The 14,772-nt window shown below is 33.4% G+C and overlaps 1 protein-coding gene across 2 annotated transcripts; it reads right to left on the bottom strand.

Annotated features, from left to right (window-relative positions):
- Window positions 1-9,692: 9,692 nt before the first annotated feature.
- LOC143068417 (uncharacterized) lies at window positions 9,693-14,501 on the bottom strand. 2 transcript variants are annotated; one of them, XM_076242440.1, is made up of 4 exons: window positions 14,459-14,501; window positions 11,562-12,673; window positions 10,666-11,016; window positions 9,693-9,855 (listed from the first exon to the last, which is right to left on the bottom strand). In XM_076242440.1, the coding sequence occupies exons 2-3, from the start codon at window positions 12,660-12,662 to the stop codon at window positions 11,005-11,007; spliced, it is 1,113 nt and encodes a 370-aa protein (XP_076098555.1). In that variant the 5' UTR covers window positions 12,663-12,673; window positions 14,459-14,501; the 3' UTR covers window positions 9,693-9,855; window positions 10,666-11,004. The 2 variants fall into 2 exon arrangements, with proteins under 2 accessions (XP_076098555.1, XP_076098556.1); XM_076242441.1 differs by having other exon boundaries at window positions 10,828-11,016.
- Between the last annotated feature and the right edge of the window lie 271 nt (window positions 14,502-14,772).

Raw genomic sequence — 14,772 nt, 5'->3', positions numbered from 1 at the left:
ACCCCGAGGATCCCGCAATCTCCCGCCAAATTTCGGGAGTTTTCTTCTAAAGCTATGTATAAATATAAATATGTTGAAATAACTATTTTTGAGATTTTCGCCATCGGTTATCAAATTTTCTAAAAGATACAGTGGATAATCCTTTTTTTTTGTCACTGGTATTAAATAAATCAAATTCTCTTTGGAAAAAAACAACACTTTTAACACCGTTATCAACCTGGGAACAGTATATCTAACATATATATATATGTTCCTGTATCAACCAATCAGTCTAGCCTGAGACTAGTCTCAGGTCTAGCCTAAGGCAGCACTCGCACCCGCAAGGTGGAAAGGGATTAATATAAGTTGCAAAACTTGTTTCCCAATCCACTATAAATAAATATGTTTAAACTAATATAGCCTAGAAACAAAGAAGAGTAAACTCACAGTGCCGTTTGAATAATCCCATAAAAAGGGTGATGATCTCAGGCACTCCAGATTTATGACTAGTAGTCGGGCATCAGAGACATATTAAATGTAATATGTCAACCAACTCGTTTTAGCGTTCAGAATTTTTATTAGATGATGACTTAAGTTCGACCGTTTGTTCAATAGGTTTCCTGTAAGCAGCAATCCTCTTGACTAGAAAATCCTGATATGAAACGCAGCTTTGAAATACCGGATTACCTGGGAGATGTATACTCCATGTGCAGGCGCTGGTTGAATTTTGCTACACCTAAGCTGAGACTACTGTGTTATAATAGTCTCAGACCTAGGTTGATTGTCATCAAAGTTTGAATTATTTTGTGAGAGGATATAATCTATATAGCGTAAATTAATGTGAAGTTATAATAAGTTAAATTATAGGGTTTTTTTTATTATTCTTCATGAGACATGTGAGAATCTTCATGGCTGCATTTATGAATTCCGGCATCTCAATTGTGTATAAATGATCGAGTAGACAAGAATAGGAGCACCAGGGGCGGATCCAGGATTTTGGAAAGGGGGGCGAAATTTTTTTGGGGCCCTTTTTTGGGCTGAAAACATAAATAAAGTAGTATGCACTTTTTTTAAAAACCGTTCCTGGCGTGGGGCATATTTTGTAATTGCTGTAAAGGTGTTTATAGGGTTGGACATTTTCGATACTGTATTCTCCCTATTTTTTGTCTATCATATAAGAACATTCCGGTCAGACATTAAAACCCCTGCCACAAAACATTATGCCCGTTTTATTCATCATGTTCATTTAATGCCATATACTTCTGTTGAGATTTTTGTTTTCAATCCAGATACGGCCAGTATCATAAAATGTGATGTCCTTAAATTTACTGTGTTAATCTCCCAACGATCTGACACTGCTCCAGCAACAAACAAATTTTCGTGATTAACTTTTCTTAGTTTGAGTATAAGCCTACAGAAGAAGCATACTTTAAACTGCCTCTTGTTTTGCCTCAATTGAAAACATTGGTTTAATCAAAAAGTATTGTCAAAAGATGTATGGGAAGCTATTAAGAGCGTATATAAAGAGAAGAAAAAGAACCCTATCTACATATGCACACATGATGCAGATTTAATGTGCTGTATTTTTAATGCTTGATATTGTCATGATTGTGATAAAATGATTTGAAAATATTATTAAGCTTTTTATTCTCTAGTAATCACATCAATCATTCAATAAACAGTTTTATTCAGTGCCGGCTAAATAGCAAATTTGCTATTTTGCCGGTGCCGGTCAAATAGCAAATTTGCTATTTAGCCGGTGCCGGTCAAATAGCCACTGCCTTTTCATAAAGGCCACACCCAGCAGGCAGGTTGCAGTCTGGTCTTGAAAACTGTATTCCATATATCAGTTCGGCGAAACAGACATTCCGGTCAGACATTACGGCAAAAATCAGAGTCAATTTTTTTCTCTCAAATATCTAAGACTGTCTCCTTAAATCCATTGGTTCGTACTTACGACTTTAAATTTATCTAGAGCTTAAAATGACTGCCCCAGGGATCATTATTCAGCCATGTTATTTTAAAATAGGCTGGGGCTGTACGCCCTCTACGCCCCCCTCTGGATCCGCCACTGAGCACAATAAGGACCCATAGCATTACCGATTATTTTCTTAAAAACACATCCTTTTTTAAGAAAAGTAATATCGATGTTGTCAATAGACAAATCAGTCGTCTTGATGATTTCAGTCTCAGAGAAATAACAAGAGTGCACACGCTGATATGTCTCGCCTTCTATACTAATCATTGATATTATGTTGATAGTCCTAAGTATAAAGCTAAGCTTTATTACAACTGACACATAAACTTAACATTAACCAAGATAACTAAACAAAGACCAATGAACCTTGAAAATGAGGTCACGGTCAGATGAACCATGCCAGACAGACATGTACAGCTAACAATGCTTCTATACAACATATATAGATGACCCATTACTTATAGTTTAAGAAAAATAGACCAAAACACAAAAACTTAACACTGTGCAATGAACCGTGAAAATGAGGTCATGGTCAAATAAAACATGTGCGACCGACATAAAGATCATAAAATATTTCCATACACCAAATATAGTTGACCTATGGCATATAGTATTAGATAAAAAGACCAAAACTCAAAAACTTAACTTTGACCACTGAACCATGACAATGAGGTTAAGGTCACATGGCATCTGCCCGCTAGACATGCACACCTTACAATCATTCCATACAACAAATATAGTAGACCTATTGCATATAGTATGAGAAAAACAGACCAAAACACAAAAATTTAACTATAACCACTGAACCATGAAGATGAGGTCAAGGTCAGATGACACCTGCCAGTTGGACATGTACACCTTACAGTCCTTCCATACAGCGAATATACTAGCCCTATTGCTTATAGTATCTGAGATATGGACTTGACCACCAAAACTTAACCTTGTTCACTGATCCATGAAATGAGGTCGAGGTCAAGTGAAAACTGTCTGACAGACATGAGGACCTTGCAAGGTACGCACATATCAAATAAAGTTATCCTATTACTTATAATAAGAGAGAAATCAACATTACAAAAAATTTGAACTTTTTTTCAAGTGGTCACTGAACCATGAAAATGAGGTCAAGGACATTGGACCTGTGACTGACGGAAACTTTGTAACATGAAGCATCTATATACAAAGTATGAAGCATCCAGGTCTTCCACCTTCTAAAATATCAAGCTTTTAAGAAGTGAGCTAACGCCGCCGCCTCCGTCGGATCACTATCCCTATGTCGAGCTTTCTGCAACAAAAGTTGCAGGCTCGACAAAAATGTATGGCAAATTTTATTCATACATCGAGCCAGAATTTTATACTAACACAAATACATTGCATTACACGGAATATGAACTTTGCTCATATTATATGTTCATATGATATCAAAAATCCCAAATACTAGCCATGCATCACAAGAGTGATCAAGTGTAATAACCCAATTCAAACACAGGTATTTGGGGCATGGACCCCCCTTTTTTTGACCTCACTAAAAAAAAAATTGTTTGGTGTTTTTTTTAATTTATTTTCAATTTTCTACAATGTATGAACATATATCAAGTCTCAACAATCCATTGCTAGTCGATTGCAATAACTTTTTTACTATCCATACGAGCCCCAAGTGAATTTTTCACACTATATGTGTTATAGTAGTCTCAGATCTGACCAGGCAAAACTCTGATGATCTCTGATGTTCTCTAAATTGTCCATCAATGCAAAAACTGTCAGGGGACTTCTTTTACGAGTTATTGCCCTTGAATGACAAATTTTAGAATTTATTCTCCTTTTTATCTACTATCTTGAAAACTTTATTGCATACAGAGAAACTTCAAATAGCAAAACTGATCAGCAAGACAAGGTGTAGTTGAAATCGCCAATAAACTCCTTATTAGAGTTATTGCCTTTTGATGACGATTTTCCATCTTTTCTTTTTTTTTTGGGGGGGGGGGGGCATTTTATCTTGCAAATAATAATATGATGATAGATACTTATAAAAAGCAAAAATGATCAGCAAGAGTAGACAAGATCTTCAATAAAGATCTAGAGGCTCTAAAGAGCATGTGCCACTCACCTTGGTCTATGTGCATATCAAAAAAAGGACATGGATGGATTCATGACAAAATTCTGTTTTGTTAATGGTGATGTGTTTTATAATGAACTTGGATCAATAGTTACAGTGGAAAATATTTTGTAAAAAGTTACAAAATTTATGAAAATTGACTATAGAGGGCAATAACTCCTTAAAGGGTCAATTGACCATTTTGGTCATGTCAACTTATTTTAAGGTCTTACTCATGTTACTTTGCTGTACATTATTGTTGTTAACAGTTCAGTGTTCTAGCTACAAAGTTTAAACAGGGCGCAGCGCCCGCCCTTTTTTATTGACGTTTGTCTCTATCTTTAATAATATTCAAGATAATAACCAAAGGCTGCAAAAAAATCTAAAAATTACCAATTGAAAGAGGGGCAGAAACCAACAACAAGTTGCCTGAATGGTCTAAAAAATTTCAGGGCAGATAGATCTTGACGTAATGAACATTTTTTATCATTTCAGATTTGCTCAATGCTTTGGTCTTAGAGATATGAGCCAAAAACTGCATTTGACCCCTATGTTCCATTTTTAGCCATGTCAGCAATATTGGTTCACAGGCGCGGTAATTGGACACAATTTCAAAACTAGATACCCTAATGATGATTGTGGATAAGTTTGGTTAAATTTGTCTTCTTAGTTTGAGAGGAGAAGATTTTTGTAAAAGATAACAAAAATTTATGATAAGTTGTTAAAAAATGTCTATAAAGGGCAATAACTCCTTAATGGGTCAATTAACCATTTTGGTCATGGTGACTCATTTGTAGATCTTACTTTGCTGAACATTATTGCTGTTTACAGTTTATCTCTATCTATAATAACATTCAAGATATTAACAAAAAAACAGCAAAATTTCCTTAAAATTACCATAATAGAGACAGCAACCCAACAACCAGTTGTCCGATTCATCTGAAAATTTCAGGGCAGATAGATCTTGACCTGATAAACAATTTTACCCTGTCAGATTTGCTCTAAATAGTTGGTTTCAGAGAAATAGGTCAAAATCTATATTTTACACCTATTGTTCTATTTGGTTGGCTTGGTCACCGGACACATGTTTCAAACTACATTTCCTCAAGATGATTGTGGCCAAGTATAGTTAAATTTTGCCCAGTAGTTTCAGAGAAGACTTTTGTAAAAGTTAATGAGGACGAACGATGAAGGACGACAGATGCCAAGTGATGAGAAAAGCTCACCTTTGGGCCAGGTGATCTTAAAATGGAGGAAATAGTTCTATGACTCCCTATTAAAGTTGACTCACTTTAAATGAGGATTGTTTTACCCTCTTTTTTTGTTTTGAGGGCAAACTAAAGATAGAGAGAAACAAAACATACATAAAGATAAGCAATACAAGATCAACAAAAAAGAGATTTTTGTCATAAATTCTATTCTCGTCTTCAAATGGTGGAGAGTATAGTTTGGTCTCATAGTCTGTAACTATCATTTCATGATATGATATACCTAGTGTGTTTTGGGTGTATCGACAGCCTAGCGATGGGTTTGTGGTTATTATATCAAGGAGGTTGTCCACTCTTTATTGGTGTTGCATGAATTTGAGTGAGTTTGAAGAATGCATTTGTTTCCATTGCTTACAAAAATTTTGAAGAAAAATAAATATGAACCCCCAAATTTATTGAACCCCCTCTTAAAGTATTAAGTATTTACCTCCAAACTCAATCTCACCCTTCCCTTTGGGAAATCTATTGTTTTGGCCCTGAATTCCTAAACTGATCTAAACTGTTTGTACCATAACCCCCCCCCCCCCCAAAAAAAATAAATAAATAAAAAAATCAACCTTCCTTTTGAGGTATTGAACCGTCTGATCCATTCACATGAACTAACATTATTGTTCAGAAACCAAATGTATCTTGGATGGAGCAGACACAGACGTCGACATCGTAGCATTATAGGATTACAAAAAAAAATGTTTGCATTCATATAAGGGAGCTACCATTTGATTTTTATGGGGGGGCTAAAATACTTGCTATTGCACAATACTGTGCAATTGAAGATTTCTTGCTATTGCACAATACTGTGCAATTGAAAATTTCTTGCTATTGCACAAAACTGTGCAATTGAAGATTTCTTGCTATTGCTGAATTTCAGAATACTGTGCAATTGAAAATTTCTTGCTATTGCACAATACTTAATATAATAATTTTGGATCCTGATTTGGACCAACTTGAAAACTGGGCCCATAATCATAAATCTTAGTTTATGTTTAGATTCAGCTTATCAAAGAAGCCCAAGAATTCAATTTTTGTTAAAATCAAACTTTCTTTAATTTTGGACCCTTTGAACTTTAATGTAGACCAATTTGAAAACGGGACCAAAAATTAAGAAATTACATACACAGTTAGATTTGGCATATCAAAGAACCTCAATTATTCAATTTTTGATGAAATCAAACAAAGTTTAATTTTGGACCCTTTGGGCCCCTTGTTCCTAAACTGTTGGGACCAAAACTCCCAAAATCAATCCCAACCTCCCTTTTATGGTCATAAACCTTGTGTCAAAATCTAATAGTTTTCTATTTACTTATACTAAAATTATGGTGTGAAAACCAAGAAAAATGCTTATTTGGGCCCCTTTTTGGCCCCTAGTTCCTAAACTGTTGGGATCTCAACTCCCAAAATCAGTCCCAACCTTCCTTTTGTGGTCTTAAACCTTGTGTCAAAATTTCATAGATTTCTATTCACTTAAACTAAAGTTATAGTGCGAAAACCAAGAAAATGCTTATTTGGGCTCTTTTTTGCCCCTAATTCCTAAACTGTTTAGATCAAAACTTCCAAAATCAATCCCAACCTTCCTTTTGTGGTCATAAACCTTGTGTTTAAATTTCATATATTTCTATTTACTTAAACTAAAGTTATAGTGCGAAAACCAAAAGTATTCGGACGACAACGACGACGACGCCAACGTGATACCAATAAACGACCAAAAATTTTTCAATTTTTGCGGTAGTATAAAAACAGCAAAATTTCCTTAAAATTACCAATTAAGGGGTAGCAACCCAACAACCAGTTGTCCAATTCATCTGAAAATTTCAGGGCACATATATCTTGACTTGATAAACAATTTTAACCCTGTCAGATTTGCTTTAAATCCTTTGGTTTCAAAGATATAAGCCCAAATCTACATTTTACCCCTATATTATATTTTTAGCCATAGGGGCCATCTTGGTTAGCTGGCCGGGTCAAGGGACACATGTTTTAAACTACATACCCTAATGATGATTGTGGACAAGTTTGGTTAAATTTGACGTAGTAGTTTCAGAAATTCAGAGTAGAAGATTTTTGTTCTATTTTTAGCCATTGCGGCAATCTTGGTTGGTTGGCTGGGACACTGCACACATTTTTTAAACTAGATATCCCAATGATGATTGTGGCCAAGTTTGGTTTAATTTGGCATAGTAGTTTCAGAGGAGAAGATTTTTGTAAAAGTGATGAGAAAAGCCTTGACTGCCAAATTTCCTCTTTTGGATTACTAAACTTTAAGTGTCCTTTTTACTGTTGTTGATTTTTTTTTTTAATTTGGGCCATGCTCCTATCTGACCATTTTAGACTTATTATTTTTATTGTCCCTTTGATATCCTTACTTAGATATAAGAAGATGGGGTATGAGTGCAATGAGACAACTCTCCATTCAAGTCACAATTTGTAAAAGTAAATCATTAGAGATCAAGGTAGACCGTACAGCCTTGAACACAGAGCTTTCGCTCACACCTAACAGCAAGCTATAAAAGGCCCCAAAAAAGTGTAAAACCATTTGTCGTAATTTCTGCTTCTTGCTATGTTTTTATATAGTTATAAAGCCAGCAAATACGAATACTCATAAAACTAGTAAATACACGGAGTAATAAATAAATACGGACATCAAATCTGTTGTCTGTTCTCTCTCGTCATTGGTAGCGTGAATAAATGATCAATAGTAAAAATGATACTTTTATTCATAGCCGATATCTTTCCATATAAGTACAATATTCCAACAATAATATATAATAAACATACGGGACGAAACTACTAAAATAATAATCTTTCTTGTGTTTTCGTACGGGTCAAACGGGATTATCTTAAATACAACAATATGACAATATAAATAAAATGCAAGGCATACAGCTATCTGCGCTGCTTCTTACCTCTAAATATAACCCTTACTTGTAATATAAAATGCGAGGCATACAGCTAATGCGCTGCTTCTTACCTCTAAATATAACCCTTACTTGTAATATAAAATGCGAGGCATACAGCTAATGCGCTGCTTCTTACCTCTAGGAACCCCCGGGATGAGCCTTGCTGCTAGCCAAAAGTAAACACAGCAAAGACTCACGAACGTGACGTTGCACTGGTATTTATTTTAAATTACCGGAAGTAAATATTCTAAGCAGGAAGAAAAACATAACGTAACATAACGTAAAACGCTTACATAAAATATAGGAGTCCTCGACTCAAAATGCTTATAATCAAACACTCTTATAAATAAACATATCTAGACATATCAATTCTTCCAGTTAAGAACTCATAAATGTACACTTTTGGGTTCACGCTTAAAATATTGACCCAACGGTAACGTTCTGAACAATACATGACAAAGTTGCGCCATATACGACGTTATCGATACAGCTAATAACATAAAGTAAAACGTACGTTAATTACTCATTCAATATACTAAATACTAGAAATAACTTCTGACAACTTATATAAACTCTCTTAATATAATAATAACGATATTCCTTTACTTGGAAATAACCAAAACACACATTTACAACACCATTCAAACAGGAAAACCAACAGTCTAATCTATATAAATAAACAGAAACACTAATGAACCACATCAACAAACAACAACCACTGAACATCAGATCCCAGACTAAGGACAGGTGCAAACAAATGCAGCAGGTTAATACAGATAGAAATTTAACCAAAATTAAAATTCATATTTTAGTTTTGGAATGAATAAGGAGATTTTTAATTCCATACTTAAGGATGTCTGCTGGTCATGTTTTTGAATTCTTGTCATATTTTCGATTTTCTCAGGTTTTATCCATCCAAATGTATTAAATTTTTTTTTACACGACACCCCACTTTTGTCTTCATAAATCTGTTCAATAGATCATTTCAGATTTAGTGATCCGGCGGCATGAAATCCTTGTTATTTTTTCTTGGTTTAAAGGGTAAAAAACAATTCCAATGTTAACAAATAGTAAAGTCTGAAGAAAACCCTTTTCCCGCCATTTTCTAAATGTCTCGTATTTTGAAAACTACACACGAGACTAATGATTTTATTACTCTATTTTGTTTAAATATCAAAGTTGTTTTCATTTTAAGCAACCACATGAAATCCTTGTTATTTTAAATTAGAGCAGCAGACATCCTTAAGTCGATGAAGCTGTATTTACTGACAATTTTTATTGGTTATGTTGCAGCAAAATACTATCAAACTTTATTTCGTCTCTATGAATTATAAATATTAAGCTGATATCTTCTTATTTTTACATTATATATTCTAAAAGCAGACATAATGTTGAAAACATAGCCAAAACAATTGCTGACCATTGCTCTCTGCCCAATTTGAAGTTATTTTAGTAGGACTAAAATATTAAAACAATTCTAATTAATTTCTATATAAATTTATAGTGTATTTGTTTGTCACATATACAAAAATAATAAACATATACTTTGAGAAATATTAATAGGAACAGCATTGTTCATTTCTGATGATACACTTCAAATGGAATTATGGACTGTACTTGAATTTATGTCTCCGGTTGAAGTATCTGAAAGACAAGATTATGTAAAATTATTATTTTTTAGCATAAAAATATTTTGAGGGAGGGAAGACAAACTGTTGTTATTGTTTAACACCATTATGGTCAAAATAGATTAGAGTTCATACCCTGACAAAAAAAAAAGACTGCAATACATTTAGGTATAAAATGCAAGTGATGAGGTGAACATATTATATTTATCTGTAGTAAAGAAATTTTTTCTTTGATTTAATTTTGTTGAGACTTTTCCTTTGGCTGCCATGGGAAGGTAGTTTAGTGTATTTTCTCATTAGACTACAGTGGATTCACTTTTTTTGTGGGTACCAATTATTGTCAATTGAGGAAAACGGCCCCAGGAAAACTTTGTGAATATTTGATTTCACGGTTTTTAAAAAGTCTGCATACATGTACATCCCTCCAGAAAATTTGTATTTGTTTAAATAAATGGCTCACCTTTTACCATAAAATCTACAAAAATTGATATCCAACAAATAATAATGATGCTGCTGTGTGGTACAAGCAAGCCATATAAAAAATCCTTAATTGGTCATTGTTAAGAAATACATGAATTTACATCAGTCTTAAGCAAATGAACATAGCTTTGAAAATTATTTTTTCTAGACAATAGCAGCCAACTGTATAAGAAGTTGGATTCTTTAAAAGGAATTTGTATACTTTGCCATGGTTTCAAGGGATAAGAACTCTTACTCCATTGTACTCAAATTATGTCAATGGAAAGCTCTTTTTGGAGAAAACAATGTTTCAATATTGGGCTATGATATTGTGTTTTCCCTGGTAATTAAACTTTGATTATCTTACCAGATGGAAATTGTGATATTTTTCTAACTGCCTTGATAACTGTTCTAATTGTTCTCTCTTAAACCTCAACACTTAGTTCAAAATAAATATCTCTGTATATCCCATGAATTCTGATTGGCTGATATAAAATATTTCTATCTGCATGTAGTATATGTTACTGACTACTTAGCTAAGTGTCTGTCTCTGTATACCAGGACATTTTTCTGCTCCAGTTAGATGGTCCTTTTCTTTGAAAGATTGTATAATAAGTTAATAACTGAGGCCACCATAATCACAAGTAATGAATCCATTGTATTTAGATACATTGTATTTGTACCATCTAAACAGGATACGTTAAATTCATTTGTTCACCTGGAAAATAAAAAATAATTTGCTTTCAACTTGATATCAAGTAGAAATGTAAGCTATTTCCGGGTTCTCACTAACGATTTTTTAAAGGCGAGTCCAGGGACTTGTCAATTTTGACCATTGCGAGGCTACAAGTGCGATATTGCTTTACAATTTATCATTTCTTTCTCCGCTTAGACTCCATGACAAAGAAATGACATCATATTTAGATTACTTTTAAACTTTTGCTATAAAATGAAGAAATGTGTGCTATGTTGATCAAATATTTTCAATCTTGATACATCTTAGGACTTGTAAATTTTGAAAATGATCAGTCCAGACCGATTTTCATGAGTCTTGGACTCCGACTCACCTTAGTGAGAACCGTGTATTTCTCACTAATATCCCAGCTTTCAATATTCCTTAAACAGGAAGTTGAAGAGCAATGGATATGAAAGTGTATTCATATGTAGTTCCTTAGAAATGGGACAGTTTTTTAAACTATTCAGTCAGTATTGTAACCACTATTGAACAAAATTAAACAATCATATCAAGGTTTTATGACTTACATTGTATGTTGAAACTTTCTTTGAGTTTTGGAGATCTTTTTGCAAACTGGCAATGATATTTCTCTGCTGTGTAATTTTACCAATGAGCTCCTCTCGTGACATGAAGCAATGCTTATATTTGTGTGACATGTAATTTGGAGTGTTGCCATCACTTAGCTTTTTTTTCTCTTCAAGTCTTTGTTTTCGCTTCCTAAGAATGAGTCGAAGATGAGAACATGATGAGCATCGGATATATCTGTTCCCTTGCACTAGCAACAAACAACTGACACTGCGAACTGTTGAAGAGTAAGTAAGAGTGCCTTTTATAGCACCAAAATCATGTTCTTTAAAACCTTGACAACTGTTAGCATCTGTTACATGCTCTATGGTGCTCCCAACTGGAGTAATACTTCTATCATGTGTATCTTGTAACTCTTGCTCATAGTTCCCACAACAAACAGTATAACTCCTTAACTTTGACAATAGTCTCTCTATGCTAGTTATATTGTCATACACACTGGGTAGTCCTAACCATATGTCATGTTCACTGCTTAGTTCAATGTTGTGAACATATACCTTAGCTGTAAAATCTCTGCTGATCATTATAGTTGACTTTACTGATACATTTTTAGTTGATGGATAAAGTTCGATAATTTGTAAATTATCCCCTGCAGAATTATATATATATGGTGAAGTTACAATAGTATAAACTGTCTTTTTTAATGCGTCATAAGGGTCTTCTGGTATGCATTCAATTGAAGTTGTTACATACTCTTCTTGGTATCCAAGTTCAATATATTCATTATTAACATCTTCTGTTTTGTCATCTATATATTCATTATTAACATCTTCTGTTTTGTCATCTAAATAAAGTTCGGCAACTATCTGGTTGTCTGCCAAATATGAATGATCCAAGGCGACTGAATGCACATTATCAAAAGCGACTGAATTCACATTGTTGCATATATTTATAAGCTCTTCTATTTCAGACTGCAAAAGATCTTCATCATGTATATTGTCTGGCTGAATTGTTTCAGTTTCAACTTTGTCTTTCCGTAATTTACCAGTTCCACGTCTTTTCCTTTGACTTGGCACATTCTGCCTCTTCTTTCTCTTAGGCATCCTATAAAACTCTGAGGAAAAAATGCATTTTTATAAATCCAAGGTTATTCAAATGGGCATTATTATATACATGTAATATTCAAGAATTATGGTGGTTTAATTTAAAACATTAAAATAAGTTAGCACTGTTATGTACATGTATGAACCTAAAAATAGTATTGTATGTCAAATTATATTTTAACTACATATAGTTCAGTGTGTCTTAAACTTCCACTTGCGGAAAGCTATTTAGAAATATTATAAGCAAGCTCAACTAATATTGTGGTCACCTGCTTTTGAAGTGTCAATAGCACATGAATATTAAGTCTGCATATGTTGTTTCTATGTGCATTTTCATAAACATTGAAATCCTAGTGCCTAATCTGTATATCATATTGACCATTGACACCTTTTATGCAACCCTGACTGCAGAGATAATTGTTTCTTGGTATGTCAGAAATTAATGCCTGACATGTGTCAGTGATGCACATTTAACACTTTTTGTACATTCATAAGAAATTCTTGATTTTTATTAGATTACATTTTATTTAGTGTTCAAATTCAGACATTCACTGATGACTTTTGACATCAGGATCCCAAAATATTGATTGTATTTGAGCAACAGATAATAAATGTAAACACTCCCAATATAAACAGCAAAAACACAACCATACTGTCATATATAATCTGAATGCTAATTAGACTTTGTCCTGAACTGGGAGACACTAGATACAAAAGGTAAAATGCCATAACATAACTTCCACAATATTATCAGCATTCTCCAATCCAGTAGCTTCTTGTTTTATTCAGCAAAATGTAATGATGTATGCAGTCAAAAATTTTCATTGAGGGCAAACAGTTGGAAACTGTAGACCGATCAAATAGTTCAATGCTTTCAAATTGAAAAATAGTAAAAATACTGTGTACTTATTTTATATAGCAAATGATAACTGAGGTATAATAAATGCTTCCATTTTCTAAATTTTTACTTTATCATTTTTTTAAATATAATTTCTTTCAAATAAAAATTGAGATTGGAAATGGGGAATGTGTCAAAGAGACAACAACTGACTAAAGAGCAGACCGAAGGCCACCAATGGGTCTTCAAAGAAGCAAGAAATTCTTGCACCCTGAGGAGTGCTTCAGCTGGCCCCTAAACAAAAATATATACTTGTTCAGTGATAATGAAGGTCATATCATGCCAACAACTGGTTTAGAATAGATGTGTTTATTTCCAATGCAAAGACCCTATGAGTGAATTAATATTAAAGCCAAAATATGCAATCCTTAATGTCCTGACAACAGTATCTTAACTATATCTTAACTTCTTAATACCCTAAGTCTATTTAAACCCTTTCCTCCATAATGACACTTTTGATGCCATCTCCTTTACTCTATAATGACCCCTTTTGACGCCTGTGTAGTACCTCAGTTGAAATGCTTTGACTAGGAAATGTTTGCATCAAACTTAAATTTGTATCCAATTATAAGGATAAGAATATCTGACTTAAATTTATTTGATGAAATATTTGTTTTTCGCAATGCATCAATACTTTAAAGCATTTATTTTGCATTTAATTGAAAAATCCTATGCAAATAAAGTAAGCATAAAAAAAAAAATGAGGAAAGGGTTAAAGGTTTTGTTAGCTTTTTAAAAGGTGAATGTCGACATTTTGGTGCTTGTTAAGAATATACTGTAACCATAAAAAATTGGAATCCTACATGACAACTGTATAGCTTTTAATAATTACTATGTTTTAATAAAAATCTTGGCTGACTTAATAAATATAAATAGACATATAATATTTGAAACTTACCAGAATATTACTACTTCTCACTCAATGGTAAGCAAATCAGTCAATGAAAAAATCTGTAGACCTGAAAGAACAAATGAACACATTGAGTAGTACATCAAATGCATATGTACCAGAAGCGTAAGGTCTAACTGTTAGTGTAAATGATTTAAAAGTTACATGTATATACAGTCCGCCAAAAGTTAAGCACCACCTACTTTTATTGCATCGATTTTTTTTCAAATTTAAAAAATCAATTGTTCCTCGAAAAATGGAAAACAATCATATAGCAATTTTGCTAATGTATACCATAAACAAACCACAAATATAATTTTGGT

The sequence above is a fragment of the Mytilus galloprovincialis genome, chromosome 3 (assembly GCF_965363235.1).
Source record: "Mytilus galloprovincialis chromosome 3, xbMytGall1.hap1.1, whole genome shotgun sequence".
Lineage (NCBI taxonomy): Eukaryota > Metazoa > Mollusca > Bivalvia > Mytilida > Mytilidae > Mytilus > Mytilus galloprovincialis.
Note: the sequence above shows the minus strand (reverse complement) of the source record. Positions and strands in the feature narration are given on the sequence as shown.

Excerpts from the sequence above, each read along its gene's own strand:
- LOC143068417 (XM_076242440.1), bottom strand. The coding sequence starts at position 12,662 with ATGCCTAAGAGAAAGAAGAGGCAGAATGTGCCAAGTCAAAGGAAAAGA.